This window comes from Geotrypetes seraphini, chromosome 1 (genome assembly GCF_902459505.1).
Source record: "Geotrypetes seraphini chromosome 1, aGeoSer1.1, whole genome shotgun sequence".
Taxonomy (NCBI): Eukaryota; Metazoa; Chordata; class Amphibia; order Gymnophiona; family Dermophiidae; genus Geotrypetes; species Geotrypetes seraphini.
Window position 1 is genome coordinate 223,365,623 of NC_047084.1, and position 26,912 is coordinate 223,392,534.

General features: G+C 42.3%; 1 protein-coding gene across 10 annotated transcripts in view; it reads left to right on the plus strand.

Moving 5' to 3' along the window:
- RBM47 (RNA binding motif protein 47) overlaps nt 1-26,646 on the plus strand; it is a 329,047-nt gene extending 302,401 nt beyond the window's left edge. For 9 of the 10 annotated variants that reach the window (XM_033946950.1, XM_033946908.1, XM_033946968.1 and 6 more), the window contains 2 exons: nt 8,111-8,313; nt 24,701-24,931. In XM_033946950.1, coding sequence (XP_033802841.1) covers nt 8,111-8,313; nt 24,701-24,931 — 434 coding nt within the window. Of the gene's footprint in view, nt 1-8,110; nt 8,314-24,700 lie in introns of all 10 variants that reach the window. The other variant, XM_033946933.1, reaches the window with a different exon arrangement.
- The last annotated feature ends 266 nt before the right edge of the window (nt 26,647-26,912 follow it).

Genomic DNA, 26,912 nt, shown 5'->3' on the forward strand with positions numbered 1-26,912 from the left:
TCTATATGCATTGCCTCCAACTCCTCTCCTGTTAAAGACTCCGTTCAAACTCAAATGAGAGTCAGCCACCATGATTCTCATTGCTCCTCGGTGGCGCAGACAGCATTGGTTCTTCCTTCTACTTCAGCTCAGCAACAGGGAGCCAATTCCTCTACCAATCTTTCCTACTCTTCTTACTCAGAAACAAGGTTTGCTTCTACATCCCAACCTGCAATCCTTACACCCGACAGCTTGGGTTTTCTCTAGCTGAATCCAGATGAGTTACATCTCTCTCAGCCTGTCTGCAATATTATTGACATCTCCAGGAAACCAGCCATGCAACAATGTTATCAACAAAAGTGGACTAGGTTTTCTTCCTAGTGTCTTCTTCATCATCACGATCCAACTTCCTTGTCTGTGGAACTGGTGTTGTATTATCTACTTCATCTGTGACTCTGGACTCAAATCTACATCTATTAGAGCCCATCTTAGTGCTATTACAGCTTTTCACGTGCCAGTCGAGAGAAAACCTCATACTGCTCATCCCTTGGTCTCCAGGTTCATGAAGGGACTTTTCAATGTGAAACCACCTCTCAAACCTCCACCTGTACTCTGGGACCTTAATGTGGTTCTTTCCAGGTAGATGAAGCCTCCTTTTGAACCAATGACCACAGCTCATCTCAATTTTCTCATCTGGAAAGCTGTCTTTCTCATTTCTCTCACCTTTGTCAGGAGGGTCAGTGAGTTACAAGCGTTGGTGGCGGATCCACCCTTCAAAGTGTTTCCCCATGATACACCCTAAGTTTATTCCAAAAGTGGTGACGGAGTTTCATCTCAATAAATCGATTGTTCGCCCAGGTTTTTTCCATAAGCCTCATTCTCATGCAGGAAAAACGGCCCTTCACACTCTGGACTGTAAGCATGCTTTGGCCTATTACATCAAAAGGACAAAGCCACACCGTACTTCTCCTCAACTCTTCATCCCATTTGATCCTAACAAGTTGGGGCATCCTGTTTCCAAGCGAACAATTTCCAACTGGGTAGCTGCCTGTATATCATTCTGCTATGCTCAGACTGGACTGCACCTGGAGAGTCATGTCACAGCTCACAAAGTCTGAGCTATGGCAGCTTAGATCTACTCCTCTTGAGGAAATCTATAAAGCTGCTGCCTGGTCCTCAGTTCATACATTCACCTCGCATTATTGTCTGGAGTCTTTCTCCAAATGGGATGGGCACTTCGGTGGGTCTGTATTACAAAATTTATTTTCCTAAAGGCCAACACTCCCACCATCCCTTTCTGATTAGCTTAGAGGTCACCCATGTGTGAGAATATGCTGCCTGCTTGTCCTGGGATAAAGCACAGTTACTTACCGTAACAGGTGTTATCCAGGGACAGCAGGCAGATATTCTCCCAACCTACCCACCTCCCCTGGTTGGCTTCTTAGCTGGCGTATCTTAACTGAGGGACCATGCGCCTACGTCGGGCGGGAAGGCACTCGCTCATGCGCGGTGCAGGCTATCGCAAACTTTCTAAAGACTTAAAGTGGAGATGCACTTTTGAAGTGGTCCGTACCGGGGCTCCGTTGGTGATGTCACCCATAGAAACATAGAAGATGACGGCAGATAAGGGCCATAGCCCATCAAGTCTGCCCACTCTACTGACCCACCCCCAAGTGTACTATTCTAGGGATCCCACTCCTGGTGACAGGTTCCCTTGGCTTAACCCTCTAAGGGATCCCACATGGGCATAATATCTGCCTGCTGTCCCTGGATAACACCTGTTATGGTAAGTAACTCTGCTTTTTCAGTTAGGTACAGTAGGTATTTTTTGTGGCTCCAGAGGGCTCACAATCTAAGGGGCCCTTTTACAAAACTGTGGTAAAAAGTGGATTTAATACATTCTTATGTTGGACATTCCTGGATGCTAGGACCTTTTTTACCACAGGGGTAAAATGGGCAATTTTTCTATTTTCTGTATTAATAGCCACATGCAAATTTTTTCACAAGTGTATAGCCCTTACCACCATCTATTTTGTAAGTGGTAAGAACTCATGCACTAACCAAGTGCTAATCAGTTAGCGCGCAGCAATGTAGCTGCACTAACCAATTAGCACAAAGCGTGCCAGCTCTCTTTTCCCAGATTAGGGTTGCCAGATGTCCAGGAAAACGCGGACATGTCCTCAAACTTTCCAAAACCCAGTAGTTTGTCTGGGTTTTGGAAAGCCCCTACGAGCTGCGGCCACATCTGGAGGGCCTCCTGAGCATGCGCGGATGATGTCACATACATCCGTGCATGCTCCAGGCTCTCCAGACACAACTGGATCTCGGAAGAAAGGAGGTTGTGTGGAGGTGGGACTGGGGGCTGAATGGGAGGGGCTGGAGGCAGAACAGGGTAGGGTCATGTGTCTGGGGTTTTGCAGAAGAAAATATGGTACTGCGGGATGCCTGAGCATACCCAGTGGTAAGGCAATTTTACACTGTGGTAAGCATTTGTTAATGCTTAACTGCAGCTTAGAAAAAGGATCCCTAAGTTTGTTTTTGAGGCAATGGAGAGTTAAGTGATTTGCCAAAGATCACATGGAGCTGGTTCCCAGTAGAGGTCTGCACGGGAACGGGGATCGCGGGAATCCCGCGAGTCCCGCGGGGATCCCCCCTAATCCACGGGACTCCACGGGGACCCCCCTCTGGCCCACGGGGCTCTCACGGAGAGGATCCTGACGGGGACGTAGAGGATCCTGGCAGGGACGGGTGGGGACAGAGAGGATCCTGGTGGGGACGGACGGGGATGGGTGGGATTTCCGTCCCCGCGCAAATCTCTAGTTCCCAGCCTATTGCTCTAACCATTCAACAGAGAGAAGGTTGGAGTAGAGTGGCAGGAAGAACAGAAGGAAATAAAAAAAAAGTCAAAGAGACAAGAGCACATCTCAGAAAGATTTTGGAAACAAGGGAGACTGTGAAAGAAACAGTCACCAAAGACATCCAGTTCTTGGTTTAACCAAAACTATGAACAAGAGCAATTGATAGCTACAAAGCCTAAAAATTCAAAAATGAAAAAAAAGGGAATACCCTCTAAATATATTATAAAATAGGCTGGTTTATTTATATAATGAAATTATAAAATATACACAAACAAAATGGCATGAAAGGTTCCAATGTAATTCTTTCATGACAGGAAACAAACATCTTGGCTACTTTTGAAGGCATCTGAGTGAGCTTTTAGTCAATGGAGGAGTTTGATAGTCTGAAGCTCCCTGTCTGCTAAAATGCAGTAAGAGCTCATATTAGTGCCAATCCATCATAATACTTATACTTAACATGAATGGAAGCTTTGGCAAGCTTCTTTTTTTTTTTTTTTTTTCTTTGAGACATGGAATGTATTAGATTAAATACATCATAATCATAAGAAATGATTTTTTAGCTAATAATATTGATTCTGGTGCGCATTAAATAAACTAATTCAAAATATATATTTGCTATTTTAGGTGGTTTGATAGCTTCTAATATCTGTGCAAAATCATTCTGCAGCCTTCTTTAACCAAAATTTATAATCATCTATGTTTATTTGTGATTTGCCTCATCAAGTCTACACATTGGTGCATGCCTTCTGTTCTCTGTGTTTACACCTTAGCAGTATTAATTTAACCTAGGCCAAAGGTTCAGATGTGTTAGAAAATGAGTCCTGCTAAAGTAAATTTCATTGAACCTAGTATGGAAAGCCATACTTCATCCCTAATTTATGGAGAACTCAGAAATAGAAAAGATGAATCTAAGGGGGGCTATTACTAAAGTGCACTGGGGGGAATTCATCCATGTGTGGTACTGTTAGATGGGTTATTTTAGCACAGGGTCCCACTTCATCCATTAAGACCTGGAGCTTAAAATAACACAACTTGTGGTAAAATAACCTGCCTTAAAAGTAGCACACATGGATGAATTCCCCCTTAATCAGTTACAGGTGTGGTTACCAACATGAGCTACCGTTAAACTGTTCTTTTAACTAATTTGAGCTATTGTAGCACAGGCCCCATTATGCAGGCGATCTAATTATAATAGCTGTAATAGTAAAATGTAGGCTTGCTTTTATGAAGTAGGCTGTGAAAACTAAGGCTGTTTATAGCTCTTCTGCATGCTGTTTTAGGTTTTTAACGTGTAATTTTTCAAGTTGTATCTTATATTTGTTATTTTTTAATTACTTTTTATTCTTTAATGTTTTTAGGGCTGCACTTCGATTAACATTTTTAATTGTAATTAATTACATGATTAAAGGTGTGGAGGGGCATAATAAAAAAAAAGTCTAAGTCCTCTTTTGGCCTAAGGCCCTAAACGCTGAAAGTAGCAGTAGGGAAAATGTTCATTCTCAGAAAAAAACATCCAAAATGAGGGTTATTTTGAGAATGGCCTACCTCTACGTTCAGCATTTTAATCGCCCAGACCACCACTACGACTAACCTTAGAACACATTATCAACCAAAAAATAGTCCAAGTCCCAAACACCCAAAACAAGACCTTTAGTCCTTTGTCTAAAAGCTGGATTCTGTAACCGACGTCTGTCAAAAACAACACTGGTTACAGAATCTCCTCCCCCCCAGCAATGATCGCGGCAGGAGAAATGCCTAATCTCTCCTGCCACAATCGCGATCAACCCCCCCATCCCCGAACCCTGACAATACCGGCAGGAGAGAGCCCAACCCCTCCTGCCGAGGCGACCCCATGAAGCCCCCACCCCCCAGACAATACCAGCAGGAGGGAGCTCAACCCCTCCTGCCGAGGCGACCCCATGAACCCCCTACCCCCCAGGCAATACCAGCAGGCTCTTTGATCATTCAAGTACCGATTTAGGCCACTTTTTGAAAGTTTTTTTTTAATTATTATTATGAGCCCCATATTGTTTATTTATTTTTCCCCATTGCAGCTCCTTGTGACTCTGTATAATGGAGGGTTAACTGACTTGCCCAGATTCACAAGGATCTGCAGGGGGGGGGGAAATAAATAACACACCTTTCATTGCAAGATTAATCATGATTAAGATTTTAATTGAAATGCAGCCCTAAAAATAACATGTCTTAATGGTAGCCCACATTGATAACTTCCCCCCTTAATGCTTGAATTAATGTGTGTTGTCATTGTAACAGATAATGTGGACCACCACCTTAACAGGTGCCATTTAGTGCATCTGCATTATCTGTAGTACAGTTAATCTACATTAACAGGGCAATTCTATTACCTAGACACTAACATTTGCAAGCGTGTTATGCAGGTAAATATCTGCAAAACTAGCATCAGAGATGCCAAGTTAGTCAGTTCCAGGCTGGAGATCTTTGGCTTGTCCTAGTTAAGAATGTACATTCCAAAGCAGTGTGGGACTTTGTAGTTCCTTCACATGTAGTTCAAGCTCCTATTACTGACTTACAAGTATGTTCATTCTGCTGCCCCTCAATATCTCTCCTCACTTCTCTTTTCTCTTTTCTCTCCTTATATACCTCCCAGATAAGCTGCTCTTAGCTGTAGCCTTCTCCTCCACTGCCAATTCCAGACTTTGTTCCTTTCATCTAGCTGCCCCCTATGCCTGGAATAAATTACCCGAGTTTGTCCGCCAAATCCCTTCTCTTACCTTGTTTAAAAGCAAACTTAAAACCCACCTTTTTGGTCTAGCCTTCCATCCATAACCTTACTCCTCTCTTCTCACTGCTCACCACCCTAACCAGCAGATTAAATGTTCCCCTTAACTGTATTCATGACATCCTGTTTGCCTGACTTGTCTGTTTAGATTGTAAGCTCTTTTGAGCAGGGACTGTCTTCTTTGTGACTCTTTACAGCTCTGCGTATGACTGGTAGCGCTATAGAAATAATAATAAATAGTAGTAGTAGTAGTGCCTGATGCTGCCTATTGACATCAGTGCTGCAAGTCCCATAAATGCGCCAGGATGGGGTGGTCAGAAATCCAGGAATGTCCCAAAATCTCCAGCCTAACTGATAACTTAGTATCTCTGTAACATTTACACACATTCGTGTGCACATACACCTAAGCCCTAATCTATACCAATGCATGTAACTTGCATAGTTAGTGAGTGCAAGGGAGGGCATACACAGGGGCGAAGCGTAGATAGGACATAGGCACTTTCACTTGCACCAGCCGGCATAGGCAAGTGCATCTAAGCATTAAATGCATTAATAAGCTGTTACACTAATATTCTAAAAAGGAACAAAAGTATCTATGTTCCTTTGTAGAACAGGCTCCTACATAGAGAATGACACGGTGACAGAATTTGTCATTGTCCCTATCCCTGCAGATAACCGTGGGAAGCCATCCCCATGTCATTCTTTAAGGCAGTGGTTCCCAAACCCTGTCCTGGGGGACCTCCAGCCAGTCGGATTTTCAAGATATCCCTAATGAATATGCATGAGAGAGATTTGCATACCTGTCGCTTCCATTATATGCAAATCTCTCTCATGCATATTCATTAGGGATATCTTGAAAACCCGACTGGCTGGGGGTCCCACAGGACAAGGTTTGGGAACCACTGCTTTAAGGAGAGCGGGAAGAATCAGAGTATGAATGGGTGCAGCCACTAACCCTCAGGCCTTGGATTGAAGAATGTTGGTGTAGAACAGGGGTCTCAAAGTCCCTCCTTGAGGGCCGCTATCCAGTCGGGTTTTCAGGATTTCCCCAATGAATATGCATGAGATCTATGTGCATGCACTGCTTTCAAAGCATATTCATTGGGGAAATCCTGAAAACCCAACTGGATTGCGGCCCTCAAGGAGGGACTTTGAGATCCCTGGTGTAGAAGGACTAAGGTTAAGATCGACACTAAAGAATGGCACGGGATGGTTTCCCATGATTATCCATGGGAAGTCCGCCCCGGGTACCCTCTTGGTGGGGGCACCGGGCACTAGTCTTACAATCCGCTCTTTCCTGATGGCCCCTTCTCTTCCCTTTCATCATACCTCTTTAATTTTCCCGGTACGAGCTGTATCACAAACTTGCTGCCTGTGTCAGTGTCAGCTCTCTCCGACATCACTTCCAGGTCCTATGCCTAGAAACTGATATCAGAGGGAGAGCCGACACGTAATGCTGCTCGCGCTGGGAAAATTAAAGAGGTATAGCGGAAGGGACGTGTGGGGTCGTGAAGGAGTAGGGGCAGGGTGCCCCCACCCCAGGCGCCACTTACCCTCGCTATGCCACTGTCCACAGGGAAGGTGCCAAATTCTGTCACCATGTCATTCTCTGCATGCGCTCTCCCAGCACCTCTTATAGAATTGCCCCTAAATTTATTTTCTGTATGTTAACTATATGGGCAGATCCTGCACACACCCACAACAGTTAGCACAGAAGCTTTCTGGATACCACATAATAATCTGGGCATTTGCTATTTGGTAACTGCAACATTTTTCCCCACTTTAATTTAAAAAAACCTTAATTTTTAAGGCCCTTCTATTTGTCCCATTAAGACGAAAAGTTCAAAACCCCATTCAGATGCAGCATAAAGAAGAAGAAAAAATCTGCACATGGGTTTATTTAGAGGAAGTAATTTATTTCCTCATATTTGCTCTGTGTAATTATATTCATGCTAGTGTACTCTTAGCAGTTTAAAGTGCTTGCGATTATGTGAGTAGAGAATTCAACGTATCCCTTGCGCCAGACCAGTTTTACTAGTTCTGCAGGCTTGAGGCTATGTTTCAGGATGGAAATTCTCAAATGAGTTCAAAAAGTTTGAATCAACGCAAGTTTGTAATGTGATTATATTTAAGCAAGTTAGAAGATTTATATGTATAGTCCGGTTAGTATGTCTTGAGAGCACACAGATTTTGCATGCACTGGAGTTTCTAGTAATTTGAAATTAAGGCCTCCTTTTACAAAGCAATGCAGCTGATTGCCACACAGCAAATGCTCTGACGCCTATTCAGTTCCTATGGGTATCAGAGCATATACTGCATCGGCCTATGCTGCCGGCTTTAGTAAAAGAGAGGGTAGGTGAAAATTGTCTGGCAATGTTCTCCTGGCTTCTACCGCTTGCTGTTTAATTGTCTTATAAGGCTTTCAGAACCAAATTTACTAAAAGGTTTTTGCCTTTTAGTAAACAGAGCCCTTTGTTTGATTTTATTTACCTATTGGTGTGGTCTTTTCTAGTGGCAATTCCTGCTCTTGGTGCCCAGTATTCCATGTTTCAGGCAGCCCCAACTGCCAAGATGATAGAAGATGGCAAAATCCATGCAATTGAACACATGATCAATCCTATTGCAATCCAGGCAGATCCAGCTAGTGCGGCTGCAGCTGCTGTTGCTGCAACAGCTACTATTATGCCTGCAGTTTCAACCCCTCCACCTTTTCAGGTAAATACATTTCCTAATTCCAGCAATCATAGTCCACTGAGCAGAAACCAGTGCCATCTATTCCTTCTAAGGAGCTAAGTTAACTCTGGACAAGATCAATTTTCCTGCTGTATCCTGGTTTTAATCCATTTATCATACATTATAAACTGTACTGTTTAACTTATTCAAACCATTATTTTTTTTTGTTGTTGTTTCTTTGCTAGGGTTGTTATTAGAGACCACCAGTAGTTTGATAATGTTATTCTCCTTGTGCTTCACCAGGAAGTGTCCTACTTAAAACAACCTGCTTTCTGCTTGCTTACCGTATATACTTGAATATAAACTGACCCAAATATAAACTGAGGTAACCTCCCCCCCCCAAAAAAAAAGGAGGAAAAAAGTTTGACTCAAATATAAACTGAGGGAGGGATAAATATTCAAGTGTCCTCTGCCCTGCCAGGCTCTGCACCCAGTCCCTCTCCCTCCTTGCCAGGCTCTGCACCCAGCCCCCCTCCCTCACTCCCTCCCCTGCCCTGCCAGGCTCTGAACCCTGCCCCTTCCCTCCCTGCCAGGCTCTGTATCTAACCCCCCTCCCTCCCTGCTAGACTCTGCACCCTGCCCTGCCAGGTTCTGTACCTTGCAGGCTTCCACCAGGCCTGCTGTAAGATCTGGTAGTCCAGCAGTGGGCTGGGACAGGAGGGATCTTTCCTGCCTCCTGTTCTGGCCGACTCTAAAAATTTTACCTCCCTTCCGACTCCTCAGTGCATCTTTCAAATCCCTGGTGGTCCAGCGGTAAACAGGGGGAATAACGATCATCCTGAATTCTTACCCCGTGCAGAGCTACAAGCTGAATTGCTGTTGCAAGTTCTCACGAGAACTCTTTTAAGGTTGAACAGTAGGGGGGGGTCCAGGAAAGGGAGAAATGCCAGAATAAGGTAGGGAGAAAAAGAAGAAAAGATGGCCCTGAAACACGTGAGAGGGAGAGAATGATGGTGGACAATGGGATGAGAAAGGAATAGATATTGGACCTGGGAATGGAAAGGAGGGATAGATGCTTGATGGGAGGGCAGTTGAAAAGAAAAAGAAAGATGGACAATGGATGGAAAGGAGAGAGGGAGAAATGCTGGATCCTTGGGGATGGAAGAAAGTAAGAGATGCTGAACAATGGGAGGGAGGGAGGAAGGAGCTGCTGGATAAAAACATAAGAACTAACATACTAGGACAGACTGAAGGTTTATCATGCCCAGTATCCTGTTTCCAACAGTCGCCAACTTCCAAGTACCTAGCTAAATTCCAACTAGTAAAACAGATTTTATGCTGCTTAAAGCAACAAATTCCAGAGTTTAATTACACGTTTTCTCTGGTTTGTTTTAAATCTCCTACCTAATAGCTTCATCACAAGCCCCCTAGTTCTAGTATTTTTGGAAAGAGTAAACAAATAATTCACATCTACTCCATCCGCTCCACTCAGTATTTTATAGACCTCTGTCCTATCACCCCAATCCATCTCTTCTCCAAGCTGAAGAGTCCTTGCTACTTTAGCCTTTCCTCATACAGAAGTCACCCCATTCTAATACTCGAAGTATGGGAAATAAGATTCTGGATCTAGAAACTGTGATGGAAGAAGATAAGTTGGACATAGTGGAGATCACGGTGACGTGGTTCACAGAGAACTATGACTGGGATGTAGTTATACCGGGCTATAATTTGTTCAGGAAAGACAGGGTAGGAAGAAAGGAGGGGGGAGTAGCATTATATGTTAAAGATCATATTAAAGCCACACAATTGCAGGATCTGCAGGGCAAGGAAGTGGCACTATGGATCAATTTGGAAAGAGGGAATGATGAATATATTTACATTAGTTTGATATATAGGCCTCCTTCACAGACGGAAGAAATAGATAGAGATTGAATAGTAGACATTCAGAATATCTCTAAAAAAGGGGAAGTTTTACTAATAGGTGATTTTAACATGCCAGATGTTGATTGGGGTATCCCTATTGCAGGGCCTTCTAGAAGTAGGGAGATCCTGAATTCTCTACAAGGAGAACTGTTCCAGCAGTTGGTAATGGAATCCATGCAGGAAGGGGTCATACTGGACTTAGTGCTTAAAAACAGGGAAAGTGTTTCTGATGTTATAGTAGGTGATCATCTGGCATCCAGTGATCACTGCATGGTACAGTTTAATATTAAGATGGGTATAGAGAGGGCTCATTCAAAATTAAAGGTTCTAGACTTTAGAAAAACTAACTTTGTTCGGATGGGGGATTACATCAAGGAATTGTTGTCTGGATGGGAATGTCTAGTAGGAGTGGAAATACAGTGGACAAAAGTGAAAGCAGCAAACCTTTTTGTGAGGCAAGTAAGTAAAAGTAAGAGGAAAAGAAGACCATTTTGGTTCTCAAAAATAGCTGAGAAGGTAAGGAATAAGAGGTTAGCTTTCATAAACTACAAAAGATCACAAAAAAGAGAAAGACATGAAAAATATCTGGAAAAGTTAAGAGAGGCTGGTCGTGTAGGCAGGAAAGCAAAGTTACAAATGGAAGAAAAAATAGCTGACACGGTAAAACGGGGAGACAAGACATTTTTTAGATTTATTAGTGATAGGAAGAAGCAAAAGTGACATTGTGACACTCAAAGGTGAAGGGGAGAAATATGTAGAAGCTGATAAAAAGCTGAATTGCTTAACAAATATTTCTGTTCTGTGTTCATGGCTTAAGTGCTGGGAGCGGGACCACAGAAGACAAACATGAATAGGGATGGAGGAGTGATAGACCCTGATCAATTTTCAGAGGGTTGTGTTTGTGAGGAGCTAGCTAAAATAAAAGTAGGCAAAGCGATGGGGCTGGATGATGTTCATCCGAGGGTGCTGAAGGAACTTAGGAAAGTTCTGGTGGCTCCACTGACTGACCTTTTCAATGAGTCTCTAGAGTCAGGAGTAGTACCATTGAACTGGAGAAGGGCGGATGTGGTCCCTCTACACAAAAGTGGAAGTAAGGAAAAAGTAGGGAATTACAGGCCGGTAAGTCTGACTTCTGTGGTAAGCAAATTAATGGAAACGCTTTTAAAACAGAGAATGGTGAAATTTCTGGATTCACTAGAGGTAGGTCTTGTCAGACAAATCTGAACAATTTCTTTGACTGGGTGACCAGAGAATCGGATAGAGGATGTGCGCTAAATGTGGTGTATTTAGATTTTAGCAAAGCCTTTGACAATGTTCCACACAGATGTATAATAAATAAACTGAGTATCTTTGGGATGGGTTCCAAAGTGATGGGCTGGGTCAAGAAGTGGTTGAGTGGAAGGCAAAAGAGGGTAGTGATCAATGGAGATCACTCTGAGGAAAGGGATGTTACCAATGGTGTGCTTCAAGGTTCTGTTCTTGGGCCTATTCTTTTTAACATTTCTATAAATGATATTCTGTAGGGCAGTCGGGTAAGATTGCCTCTTTGCGGATGTTACAAAAATCTGCAATAGAATAAACACCCAGGATTGTGTGAATAACATGAAAAAAGACCTGGCGAATCTTGAACAATGATCTGAAATTTGGCAGCTAAAATTTAATGGTAAGAAATGCAAGGTCATGCATTTGGGCTGCAAAAACCCAAGTGAACGGTACAGTTTAGGGGATGAAGAACTTATGTGCATGACAGAAGAGCGGGACTTGGGTGTGATTGTATATGATGATGTTAAGGTGGCCAAACAGATCGGAAAGATGACGGTGAAAGCTAGAAGGATGCTAGGGTACATAGGGAGATGTATGGCCAGTAGGAAAAAGGAGGTATTGATGCCCCTGTATAAGACTTTGAATATTGTGTACAATTTTGGAGGCCCACACCTTCAAAAAGATATAAAAAGGATGGAGTCGGTCTAGAGGAAGGCTATGAAATGGTGCATGGTCTTCATCATAAGGCATATGGGGACAGACTTAAAGATCTCAATCTGTATGCTTTGGAGGAAAGGCAAGAGACGGGAGATATGATAGAGACATTTAAAAACCTACTGTGATATAAATGTGAATGAGTCGAGTATCTTTCATTTGAAAGGAAGCTCTGGAATGAGTGGGCATAGGATGAAGTTAAGAGGTGATAGACTCAGGAGTAATCTAAGGAAATACATTTTACAGAAAGGGTGGTATATGTGTGGAACAGTCATTCGGTAGAGGTGGTGGAGATTGAGATTATGATTTCAAGAAAGTGTAAGATACTCATGTGGGATCTCTTAGAGAAAGGAAGAGATGATGGTTACTGCGGATAGGCAGACTGGATGGGCCATTTGGCCTTTATCTGCCATCATGTTTCTATGTTTTATTATTGTCATCGCCCTTCTCTGAACCTTTTCTAATTCCGCTATATCATTTTTGAAATACGGCGACCAGAACTGCACACAGTTTTCAAGATGCAACCTTACCATAGAGTGTTATAAGTATATTATAACATTTTCATCTTTGTTTTCCATTCCTTTCCTGATAATTCCTGACATTCTATTTGCTTTCTTAGCTGCCGCCACATGTTGAGCTGAGGGTTTCAACATATCCTCAACAATGACACCTAGATCCTTTTTCTGGGCTGTGACTCCTAAGGTGGAATCCTGCATCACTTTGCACTAGCTCACATTAAACGTCATCTGCCATTTTGATGCCCAGTCTCACAGTCTCACAAGGTCCTCTTGCATTTTTTTAAGAACATAAGAATAGCCTTACTGCATCAGACCAATGGTCCATCTAACCCAAGAGCCCATCCTCACAATGGTCAATCTAGGTCACTAATACCTGGCAAAACCCAAATAGCAGCAACATTCCATGCTACTGATCCAAGGTAAGCAATGGCTTCCCCCATGTCTCTCAATAACAGACTATGGACTTTTCCTCCAGGAAATTGTCCAAACCTTTCTTAAAACCAGCTACGCTATCTACTCTTACCACAACCTCTGACAATGCATTCCAGTGCTTGACTACTTTCTGAGTGAAAAAATATTTCCTCCTATTGTTTTTAAAAGTATTTCCCTGTAACATCGAGTGTCCCCTAGTCTTTGTAATTTTTGACGGAGTGAAAAATCGATCCACTTGGACCCATTCTGCTCCACTCAGGATTTTGTAGACTTCAATCATATTTCCCCTCAGCCGTCTCTTTTCCAGGCTGAAGAGCCCTAACCTTTTTAGTCTTTCCTCATGCAAGAGGAGTTTCATCCCCTTTATCATCTTGATCGCTCTTCTTTGACTCTTTTGTAGTGCCGCTATATCTTTCATGAGATAAGGAGACCAGAATTGAACGCCATAATTCAGGTTAGGTCACACCATGGAGCAATACAGAGGCATTTTAACATTCGTAGTCTGTTAACTATCCCTTTTTAAAAAATTCCTAGCATCTTGTTTGTTTTGTGGGCCGCAGCCGAACATTGGGTGGAAGGTTTCATAGTATTGTCTACAATGACACCCAGATCTTTTTTCTTGGGTGCTAATCCCCAGATCCTAGCATCTAGTAACTGTGATTTGTGTTCCCAATGTGCATCACTTTGTTATTTGTCCACATTAAATTTCATCTGACACTTAGATGCCCAGTCTTCCAATTTCCTAAGGTCTGCCTGCAATTTTTCACAATCAACGTGCGTTGTAACAACTTTGAACAGTTTAGTGTCATCAGCAAATTTAGTCACCTCATGTTCCAGTACAGATCCCTGCGGCAATCCACTGTTTACTCTCCTCTATTGAGAATAATGACCATTTAAGCCTACCCTCTGTTTTTATATCCAATAACCAATTCCTAATCAACAACTGAACTATGCCACCTATCCCATGACTCTTTAATTTTCTCAGGAGCCTCTCATGAGAAACTTTGTCAAAAGCTTTCTGAAAATCTAGAGACACTACGTCAACCGGCTCATCTATTTTTCACAATCCTCTTGCAGTTTGTAACTTTGAACAACTTTGTGTTATCATCTAATTTAATTATCCCACTAGCTATTCCTCTCTCTGGATCATTGATAAATATGCAACATCTTATTTCTTGATTTATGAAGAGCCTTTTGCATGACAAACCACCACTGCAGAAACCTCATGTATCCCTGCACCTCAATGTTATGTTTACATCTCTCATGAAACTGCCTTTTTAAGCCAATGAAATCTGCTTTACTCAAATTATGTCATCTGGAAAGCACTTTTTCTAGTACTGGCTACCTTGGATAAAAAATTAAGTGAGTTTCAAACCTTTGTTACCTATGAACTGAGCATTTAGTTTCATCACAACAAAGTAGTGCATTTATATTGCATTTAAGATTCTATTTGGCATCTTTATTATCCTGATCCCTCTAGACTGGAATGTGCCTAGATCTCATCTTGCTAGAAGCTCTAAAAAAATTAAAACTTACATTTCCTTCCCTTAGGGGTAAAAAACAGATCTTTCAAGAGATTCAGTCATTCTTTCATCTTCAGACTAATTGAGTTCTGGAATGAGTTATCGCTTACATTGAGAAGTTTAGTCCCCTTCGTCGTATTCCGGAAAGCTCTGAAAACTTTTTTGTTTCCCAAACATTTTGGAAATTAAGTCATTTCAGCTACATTCTTCTTATGTTTAAGTATTATGTCAACTTTATTATTAACCAAGTCGAGCTCCTTCTGGTTGAAGACCCAGTCTATAAAACTAACGGCCTCTTTTACAAAGCCGCACTCGCAGCTGTGCTGCGCTAACGGCCCCGAAGCCTATAGAGATTTAAAGGGCTTCGGGGCTGTTGCTGCACGGCAGCTGCTAACGCGGCTTTGTAAAAGAGGCCATAAGTTTTAGTTTAGTTTAGTTTTCTTGTACTCATCCTACTAATAACTTTTCATCTTTATGATAAAATAGCACTCCCTATATATTCTAATCTAATCTAGGATTTATGAGTCATACTATGCCTAAAGAGGTTCAAGGTGACTTATACTACAATTTAAAGAGATACAATTTAGTACAGTTCAAGGATGCTATAGGAGTACAATACGAGAAGAGATGAGCTAGTACTGTTTAAACTTAAAGAGTGCTCTTCATAAATCAAGAAATGATAAGATATTGCAAAGCCAAGAAACTGTTGAGAGGGATATAATAGGCTGAAAGAACCCTGAGATGTATTTTAATAGAGGATGTTTGCAGTCTCATCCAGAAAAGATGAGACAGATAGGGAAGGTAGGACATTGGAAATCTCATCAGAATCCATGCAAGAAGTCCCTCCACACTTTGGATTGCAAAGGGGCTCTCACTTCTACCTCAAAAAAGGTAAATCCATTGGAAAGTCTTTGCTATTGTGGTCTCCTTCAGATACAACAGAATTGGCAATCCAGTAGTCAAATGAACTTTAACAAATTGTCTATCATCCTCCATCAAATTCTGTTGCAAACTGGTGCTCCTTTAATCAATAGAGTGAAACCTTATCAAATCAGAGCCACTGGAGTTATTTGTGGCTCTCTTGATATCTGCTTCGTTGGATACCATATGCAAAGCAAACCTGTTCCTCATTTCATACAGCACCTTCACTTCATACTACTGCTTGGCTCAAGTCCATGATCAGAGACAGTGCATGTGGCCAAACAATACTGTGCAACCTCTCTTTATAACATTGGCTGCACTACTGAAGAATAGGCAAGTTACAGTATAACAAAAGCAGCCCTGTTTTGGGAATCACTCTCTTAATGGTTTGTCTCAGTCCTGCTTTTTAATAGAAAAGACATTGTTTCTCACCTCTTAGATGTGTTCAAGTCTCAAATTTAATCTGTTATTTCTTTGTTTTGTATTTTGCTTTTTTGAAACCCAATAAAAAAAATTTTAAATAAAATTGCAATTTTGAGATTCAAAGCAATGTTCCATAGACAGCAGGATTAATCAGGGACACAGTATTTTCTGTCTTCAAAGATCTGTATTCCGTCTTTAGCCACTGAACTGAGATGCTAAGGAGACCACTGCATGTGGGTGGACTATGCATACCCAGAACTGTACCCTAGGTTCTGAGCTCTAGGAAGAGGTGTTCTGTCCTTAGGTAGATTCACTAAGCCCACTGATCAAGGCCCGACCCCTTAGCGACCCAATTTCCCTCCGACCTGATTCACTAATCTCATGGCCGATCATCATCCAATCCGATCCATGCAAATGAGGGGAAACGGCATGTAAAGTAGGCAGGCAGCGATTCACTAACAAAAAACTGGAACACCGAGTGGGCTGGCCGATCAGCAAACAAGCGACTGCTGGGGACCAATCGCTCACATTGTTTCCGACTGCGTCTCCTGCTCTCTACCCCATTCGCCGCCCTGCCTCTGCCCCGATCGCCGCACTGCTTCTGCCCTGACTCTTCTGCTCTCTCTGCCCTGACTTTCCAGCTCTCTGCCCCTGACTCTCCTGCTCTCTGCTCCAATCGCTGCCCTGCTTCTGCCCCAACTCTCCTGGCCTTCCTCCACAGTAAAGTTAAAAAAAAAAAAAAAGGTTGCTGCTCTGTAAGCATGCGCAGACCATCTACAGATGGTCTGTGCATACGTCGGGATCGCTATTCAGTGATCCGTGCAGTCAGTAGGGGGCATGATTCCAAGTGTCCTCATTTGCATGAGGATACTTCGTGAATCAGCCCCCTGCCCACAGATCAGATCGCTCACGGATCTGATCTGTGGGCTTAGTGAATCTAGGCCCTAGTAAGGTGTGATGACATCACCCATTTCTGTATCTGATCAATCTTGCCATCCATGGAAAATACCTGTTATAGATGAGAAACGGTGCTTTTCAGGTTTTACAGAGGTGAAAGGGATATACTTTTGAACAGTGTCAAGACCAAGTGAATTCACTGTAGGCCCAGTGGTTCTTCTAAACAGAAGGGAAGCACTTCTAGGCCCAAAAGTATCAGTAACTCAAATAAAGGTCTTCCCACCTTTAAAATGCCATTCCTACAAATAAAACTTTTGCCAAAACAAATAGAAAAATGCAACATGAGAGCACAAATCTTTTCCAAAACTGCAGTTCCTCTCTTGTTATAGCAAAAATCTCCCTTGATACATGTAATCTCTACAGCACCTCAAAATGGATGTTTGTTTCTCTCATAGAACTGGATACCCTCCAGCAGTTGCAAAGATCTTGTGAAAGATAGGGAAAAATACATATTTGTTCTCCACAAACAAGATTTGCAGCAATACAGCTGTGAATTAGTAGTATACTATTACCGTATTTGCCGGCGTATAGGACGACTGGGCGTATAAGACGACCCCCCAACTTTTAGTTAAAAAATAGAGTTTTGTGTTATACTCGCCGTATAAGACGACCCCTTCTTCCTTCTCCACCCCTTTGTATTCCCCCATGTGCTTTCAGCGTTCTTCTCCCTCCTCTGTCTTCAAGTGCTTTCAGAGTCCTTCCCCCCCCCCCTTCTCTACCGCCCCGGGTGCAGCACAGCCAGCCAGGTCCCCTTACTTTTGTGGCACTTCCCCGACCGACCGACAACAGCCCGGGTCCGACAAACTTCCCTGCCCTTAACCGCGAATCTAAATTACCTTCTTACAGCTGCTGTAAGAAGGTAATTTAGATTCGCGGCTACAGGGCAGGGAGGATTGTCGGACCCGGGCTGTTATCGGTCGGTCGGGGAAGTGCCACAAAAGTAAGGGGACCTGGCCGGCTGTGCTGCAACCGGGGCGGGGCGGCCGCCCCTCTCTCTTGGTACTCTCTCTCTCCTTACCTGCCATGCCTGCAGCAGAGCCGAACGGAAGTCTTCCCGACGTCAGCGCTGACGTCGGAGGGAGGGAGGGCTTTGTTTAAGCTTTGTTTAAGCCCTCCCTCCCCTCCGACGTCAGCGCTGACGTCGGGAAGACTTCCGTTCGGCTCTGTGCTGCAAGCAGAGAAGGTAGGGAGAAGAAGAGCCGCGCGACTGAGTACATCCAGCCCCGCAAGTAAGGGCATGTAAACTGTACCCGGCGTATAAGACGACCCCCGACTTTGGGGAGGATTTTAAGGTACTAAAAAGTCGTCTTATACGCCGGCAAATACGGTATATATCCTTGATCACAAAAAAGGTTGTTCAAAACATTTTCTCCCCAGGAGACAACTTCTGTTGGGGCTGAACATTTTTTCTTCTGGGAAAGAGGGGTAAACTTTCTTTCTCTCTCTCTCTCCCTCCAATTTAGGGAAAAAAAACAAAACCCCCCAACAACAAAAAACTGAAGAAAATGCCCACTGTGAAAGGGGGTGCTAAAAAGTTCTCAGTTCAGCCAAGATAAGGGAATGACATGGAACCATGAAACTTACAAGTTATTCCGCATATTTGCCATTTTCAGCCAGTCAGGGCCTTTGGCCCCTCCCACTGCATCCCACGATGCATTGGGAGGGGGATTCCCTGTCATTTGCAGCACATGGCCCTGTAGGCAGGAGGGAGTGAGCTGCAGGCATGGAACTTTGCTCTGTGGTGGACTGAACAATAGTATCTAGCAGAAAAGATGTAAAACAATGCACACATCTAGGCATTTTTATCTGACCCATGCATTCATATCGTAGCAACAGGATCTGAGGGTTTCACTGACAAGAGAACATAAGAATAGCCATACTGGGTCAAACAAATGGTACAGCCATATCCAGAGTCAGACTCCTGCAGTACCACCAAAATAGCCAAGGTGCATAGTGTCTCCTAAGATATTATTTTTGCAGGGAAACTAAGGAGGATTTTTTAAAAAGTGTGTTAAGCACTTGGGGGAATACTTCTGTAAGGAACCACCTAAATTTAGGAGGCAAGGTCCTGCGTAAATGCCATTTTTTAAACTATTTATGCACTTATATAAACACATACCATATATATTCGAATATAAAACCTATTTGAATATAAACAGAGGTAAACTTCCCTCCCAAGGGGAAAAAAAGGTTGACTCGAATATAAACTGAAGGTTTATATCCAAATATAGTAATGTTATCTTTCTTTTCTCTCCCCCCCCACCCCAGTACCAATAATATTACTTTCCCCTAGGTGGCCTGGCCTGTCCCAGCCTGGTAGCAACAGCCCCAACCTGGCAACAATAGCCCTAGCCCCAGCCCAGCAGCCCTATCCATTGCAAGCCTCTCCTGGGCCTACCTTAAGCCCTGGTGGTCTATAAAAGTGATCCGGGATAGAAGTGATCCCTCCCACATCTTGCCCTGGCTGGCTCTGTACTACCCCACCCCCTGTTTACCCATCCAAGCATATCTGGTGGTCCAGCAGTGAGTCGAGGAAAGAGCAATCCTCCTACATTTCTGCCCCATGCAATCTCCATTCAGAAAATGGCTACCATGAGTTCCAATGGCAACCTCATGAGATCAAGGCACCTACTGGCAAGTAGGCATGGTTAGGGGTGGATTTGGGGCAGCTTTTAGGAATTGTTTCGCTTAAGTGCACTCATTTAGGCCACAAAAACCCTGGCCTAAATGATAATGCACCTAAGGTTTTAATACCTACCAGTGCTTATGAATGCTTAGGCGTCACTAGGCATAATTCTATAAATGGTGCCTAGTGCATAAGAACCTAAGAATAGCCTTACTGGGTCAGACCAATAGTCCATCTAGCCCTGTATACTGTCTTCACGGTGGCCAATTCAAGTACCTGGAAAACCCCCAAATCGAAACATTCCATGCTACTCATCCAGGGCAAGCAGTGGCTTACCCCATGTCTGTCTCAATAGCAGACTATGGAGTTTTCCTCCAGAAACGTGTCCAAACCTTTTTTTTTAAACCAGCTGCATTAATGACTCTTACCATATCCTCTGGCAATGCGTTACAGAGTTTAACTATTCTCTGAGTGAAAAAATGTTTCCTCTTATTGATGTTTAAATTATCTCCCTGTAACTTCCCTAGTCTTTGTCATTTTTGATAGAGTAAAAAATTGATCCACTTGTACCCATTTTACACCATTAAGGACTTTGTATACATCAAGCATATCTCCCCTCAGCCATCTTTTTTCCAAAAAACCTTAACCTTTATAGTCTTTCCATATACAAGAGAAGTTCCATCCCCTTTATTATCTTGGTCGCTCTTCTTTGAACCATTTCTTGTTCCGTTATATCTTTTTTGAGATAAGGAACCCAGAACTGAACACAATAGTCAAGATGAGGTTGCACCATGGAGCGATTTGCCATTCCTTTTCTAGTAATTCCTAGTATTTTGTTTGCTTTTTTGGCTGCTGCCACACATTGGGTGGAAGGTTTCGAATTATTGACCACAATGACATCCAGATCTTTTTCTTGGGTACTGAACCCCAAGGTGGACCCTAGCATCTGGTAACTATGCTTTGGATTATTTTTCCCAATGTGCACCACTTTGCATTTTTTGTCTACATTCTTTTACATTGTTTCATCTGCCATTTGGACGCTCAGTCTTCCAATTTCCTAAGGTCTGCATGCATTTTAACAACTTTGAACAGTTTAGTGTCATCTGCAATTTTAATCACCTCACTCATTTTTCCAATTTCCAGATCATTTATAAATAAGTTAAATAGCTCCGGACCCAGAATAGATTCCTGCGGCACTCCACTATTTACCCTCCTCCATTGCGAAAAATGGTCATTCAACCCTACCCTCTGTTTTCTGACAACTGCACTGAATGGTGTCTAGGATTTAGGCACCATTTATAAAATCAGGACCGAAGGGCCAGATTCTATAAATGACATCTAAGTTAGGCGCTGTTAGGCACCCTTATTACAGGCATCTATTGATGGCTAATGGTCCCTTTTATCAAGCTGTGCTAGAAATTTTTAGCACAGACTGGCAAGGTAAATGCTCCTACACTCATAGAATTCCTATTTGGAGCACTTACTAGTCTGGCCCGCATTAAAAACCTCTATCGTAACTTGATAAAAAGGGGGTTAAAGTATGCAAAACCCAAACTGTATCAATTAGCTTAAATGGTGTAGAAATTGACCACACCATTGAAGTTGATTTTTTTTAAAAAATTAATTAAAGGTTACATAGAAACATAGAAATATGTCAGATAAAGGCCAAATGGCCCATCCAGTCTGCCATCCAAAGCATCTGCTATCTCCTCCTCTCCCTAAGAGATCCCAAGTGCCTGTCCCACGCTTTCATGAATTCAGACCCAATCTTTGTCTCAACCACCTCTACTAGGAACCTATTCCATGCATCTACCACCCTTTCTGTAAAAAATTATTTTCTTAGGTTACTACTGAGCCTATCCCCTTTTTACTTCATTCTATGTCCTTTCAGTCTGGAGCTTTCAAATGACAGAGACTCGCATCATGCGTATTTATGCCATGTAGGTATTTAAATTGTCTCTATCATATTTCCCTTCTCCCACCTTTCCTCTACATGCCTTTATGACATAGGCTATTGATCGTTTTAGTAGCCTTCCTCTGGACTGATTCGATCCTGTTTAAATCTTTTTGAAGGTGCGGTCACCAGAATTGTACACAATATTCTAAATGAGGTCTTCCCAGAGTCTTATACAGGGGCATTAATATCTCCTTTTTCCTACTGGCCATACCTCTCCCTATGTACCATAGCATCCTTCTAGCTTTCACTGTCATCTTTTTGACCTGTTTGACCACCTTAAGATCATCACATGCTATCACTCCCAAGTCCCGCTCCTCTTTTGTGCACAAAGGTACTTAACCACCTAAACTGTACCTTTCCCTCAGGTTCAGTTTAGGGGGTGCACAAATGACCTTACATTTGTTAGCGTTAAATCTTAGCTGCCAAATTTCAGACCATTTTTCAAGCTTCATTAGGTCCTTCCTCATGTTATTCACACCATCAGGGGTGTCTACTGTATTGCAAATTTTGGTATACAGTGTTCCCCCGGTCATTCGCGGTTTGCGGTCCTGGTCATTCACGGTATTTTCCGACCAGGATTTCCTGTGCTAAAGTCGGGCTTTGGCAATTAGGAGCTGTGTGTCAAAGCAGCTCCTGATTGGTGAAGCCTGACTTTAGTGCAGGAAGAGGCGGTCAGAGCATACTACGAGTGATTTCCTTCACTCGCTGGCACTCCAGCTGCCCTATCCTGCCTCTCCAGCTGTCTTCTCCTGCCTCCCCAGGCGAAAAACTGTATTCGCAATTTTTCAATATTCGGAACCCCGCGAATATCAGGGGAGTATTGTAATCCACAAAGAGGTAAATCTTACCTGATAGCCCTTCAGGTTCAGCACAGAATTCCGTGTGACACCTAGCAGTGCCTAAGTCAGGTTGCCCTCCGATGCTTAATGATGCCTTCCTGAAAAGTACTCATGGTTAGGTGAAGAGAATAGATGTGATAAACATAAGCATCATTAGGTGTGTGAGATAGGCGCCGATTAATTAGGCTAGATAAAACCTGGTCTAATGTCCACTTAGGCAGCACTAGGTATAATTCTATAGGTGGTTGATTGACAACTGTGCGGACCGGTGCCTAAAAGGTGCAGTTAGGCGCCATTTATAGAATCTAGCCTTAAGAGCCTCTGCATTATCTGTAATGCATTTAACACATGTTAAAAAGTTTTTCTCTCTGTTAACATTGTATATGATAATGCTGGGCAAACTCCCCGACAAAGGCTTTGTAGTTACCATGTGCTAATTTTTGCAATTAATACACAGAAACTGCAATATTTTTCCTCACTTTTGTTAATATATAGAATTAAAAGAACAAAAAGGTAATACTTTTTGCATTGGATTAACTTAATCTCCCTTTTACAAAACTGCGGAAGCGGTTTTTAGCGCAGGCCGGTGCACTAAATGCTCTGCGCTGCTCCCAACACTCAGAGTTCCTATGAGCGTCCAGAGCAGCACAGAGCATTCAGAGCACCAGACTGCGCTAACAACTGCTTCTGCGGTTTGTAAAAGTAGGGGTTAGAGCGTTGTTTAATTAACTTTTGAAGGATTCTGGGCTGTATAAAGAGGCGTAGTCAGTAGAAGGAAGAAGGTGTTGATGCCCCTGTACAGGTCATTGGTGAGGCCCCACTTGGAGTATTGTGTTCAGTTTTGGAGACCGTATCTGGCGAAAGACGTAAGAAGACTTGAGGCGGTCCAGAGGAGGGCGACGAAAATGATAGGAGGCTTGCGCCAGAAGACGTATGAGGAGAGACTGGAAGCCCTGAATATGTATACCCTAGAGGAAAGGAGAGACAGGGGAGATATGATTCAGACGTTCAAATACTTAAAGGGTATTAACGTAGAACAAAATCTTTTCCAGAGAAAGGAAAATGGTAAAACCAGAGGACATAATTTGAGGTTGAGGGGTGGTAGATTCAGGGGCAATATTAGGAAATTCTACTATACGGAGAGGGTGGTGGATGCCTGGAATGCGCTCCCGAGAGAGGTGGTGGAGAGTAAAACTGTGACTGAGTTCAAAGAAGCGTGGGATGAACACAGAAGATTTAGAATCAGAAAATAATATTAAAGATTGAACTAGGCCAGTTACTGGGCAGACTTGTACGGTCTGTGTCTGTGCATGGCCGTTTGGAGGAGGATGGGCAGGGGAGGGCTTCAATGGCTGGGAGGGTGTAGATGGGCTGGAGTAAGTCTTAACAGAGATTTCGGCAGTTGGAACCCAAGCACAGTACCGGGTAAAGCTTTGGATTCTCGCCCAGAAATAGCTAAGAAGAAAAAAAAAAAAAAAATTTAAATTGAATCAGGTTGGGCAGACTGGATGGACCATTCGGGTCTTTATCTGCCGTCATCTACTATGTTACTATGTTACTATGAGCCTTCTTCAGATTCTCACTTTAGTAAAAGAACCCAAAAGGATGTGCTGAGAATAGAGTCGGTTCAGAGATTGGCCACTAGGATGGTCTCAGGACTCAAGGATCTCCCATATGAAGAACGTCTAGGTAAGTTGCAGCTATACTCTCTCGAGGAATGCAGAGAGAGGGGAGACATGATAGAGATGTTCAAATATGTTACTGGCCGTATAGAGGTGGAAGAAGACATCTTTTTCCTTACAGGACCTATGATGACAAGAGGGCATCCGCTAAAAATCAAGGGTGGGAGATTTCATGTTGACATTAGGAAGTATTTCTTCTCTGAAAGGGTGGTTGATCGTTGGAATGATCTTCCACTTCAGGTAGTAGAGGCCAACAATGTGCTCGATTTTAAGAATAAATGGGATAAACATGTGGGTTCACTTCGAGGAAGTGCTTAGGGGGATGGGTTATTCGAGTGGGCAGACTTGTTGGGCCAACGGCCCTTTTCTGCCGTCATACTCTATGTTTCTATAAAATTTGTACCTGAACTCATGAAGCTTCAAAAATGTGACATTCTTGAAATGCTGGTTGATGTAAAAATGAGGGTCAGCCAACAAGCTGTGGGTGATTATCTCTGTAATTTTTTCATCAGGTCACTTATAAATGAACATGCCTTTAAAACTTTACTGATTGAATTATGGGAGATAAAAATAATTACAGTGATCACTGTGCTACTGTATGACAGTTCATCTGTGCACCACCAGTAAAACACTTTTTTTGTGTGTTTCTAGGGTCGCCCTATCACTCCAGTCTATACCATGGCTCCAAATGTTCAGAGGATTCCTGCAGGGATTTATGGCACAAGTTATCTCCCAATTGCAGCTCCCACCACAGCCACAATTGCCACACTACAGAAAAATGCAGCAGCAACAGTATATGGAGGTTATGCTGGCTATATACCTCAGGCATTCCCTGCTGCTACCATCCAGGTTCCAATACATGACGTCTACCCGGCATATTAGGATTGTCACCGTAATTGTGAGACAAGTAAAACACTGAAGGAACATTTTACTATTTATGAAGAAAGTCTTAAAAAGTATATCTGGACCAAGTAAACTTTGATACAAACATGAAAGTGAAGTATGTTGTGCTAAAATATTTTATACACATGAAGTTTTCCTCTGGCTTTTTTTTTTTTTTTTTTTTTTTTAAGAATATTTTAGGATAACTTATCTATTTTCCTGCATTTTTACATGACTTATGAGTCTAAAACCTTTGTCCTTCCAATTTTTTATGCAATAATTTGGTTGCATAGGGGTTTTTTATTTTAAAAATTATATATTTTCAACATACTTGTGGCATGAAGGTATTTTTTTAAATGTTCTGCACTCCAGAGAATTATATTTTGTAGTGCCTTTAATAATATTTCAACTATATATATTAAAAAGCACATTTGAGCAGCTAGAAGAACTTAAAACAATGTATTTTAAAGAATATATTCAATATTTAAAGAACATAGTAAATAGAAAATACATTCCTTTAAAAGGTACCTTTATTTATAAAGTCATACTGGAACTTTAAATTTGATACAGGCACAGATGAAACATTTGTATGTAGTGCTGACATTACTTTAAATGTGTTTTTTATAGCTGTCATCTAGAATCACTGTCAGCAAACATTCATTTTAAAGAGCAGATTTGTACTTAACTGAGAAATTTTCAAGGTTAGAGTACAGTGAGTTGCTGCCGAGGGAGGAAGGGTCACATTTGGTACCTTCTCTCATTTTTTTTTACTCTTGTTGCAAATATTCTACTTGAAAAGTGCCTTAATTTGAATGCTGGAGAGGACAAGAAAAGTTCAGTGCTCTAAGTTGCATTTTGAGGCTGTGTTTATAATAGCACAGCTTAAGCAACAATGCAGAGCTGAATGCGAGCTCCTTTTGATTTAACATATCTTCCAGTATAAAACATGGTTGCCTTTCCTAGACTTTTCATTTTAATTTTATGCATCATATGTTGTAGTGACAGAGAATGTGTTTCTTCGACAGGGACATGCCTGTCAGAAGGAAGAACTGCATTTTATTTACATGTAGCTTTCTTATCATGTTTCTTGCAAAATTTTTGTGGTAGTAGGGGTATTAGCAGCTTTATATGCGAAGCAGATTTTAAAAAAAAATATTTTAGTTTTATAAATATCTTCTAATATACATTTTCAAAAAGTCATTTTATGTTGCAAAGTATACATAGTATGTGGTTTTTGCCACAATCTATTGAAACCATTTTATTATAATGTTTTTACAAAGCTTTGTTTTTATTAGGAAGTAAATATATTACTGGAGTGTTCTCTGGCCTGTTTAAAGGCCTCTTAGTGCATCTAAGTTAAAATAGTCAGTAGCATTGCAGAGGAATACAATAGTCATCTTTCCACAGTAACTTTCCTAAGCCAGCTGTAACATGACAAGCTGAAAGACTGAGATACATTATTTTTCTTTTTCATGAGCTACCCAATCATGATCTGTAGTGTAAGAAATATGCATACCTCTTGCCTTCATAAAAGCAATAATAGAACAATTTGGGAAATTGCATTTTGTATCAAAACTTTATGTGCGTGCCTGGCCTACAAGATCCTACATGGCATCCTTCCTGCCGTTATCCCTCTATCCTGGAACTCCCCAACCCCTACTTCCTCCAGATCCTCCCCTTCCCTTCCATAAAAGGTATTTCCCATGCAGGCAAATTTGGGTCATCCCTCCCCTTTAGAATCACTGAGATCTGGAATAACCTCACCTCCCCACTCCGAACCTCAAGCTCCCTCCAACTCTTCCGCAAACACCTAAAAACCTGGCTATTCTCAAAACTGTAACACTTCCCCCCTCTTAGGCCTCTCACCTTCCCCTTTACACCTAACTCTCTAATCTCTCCACTGTAGTTCCTCTCTCATCCTTCTTCCTGTAAACCGTGCCGAGCTCCGCATTCGTGGAGATGGTGCGGTATATAAACCCAA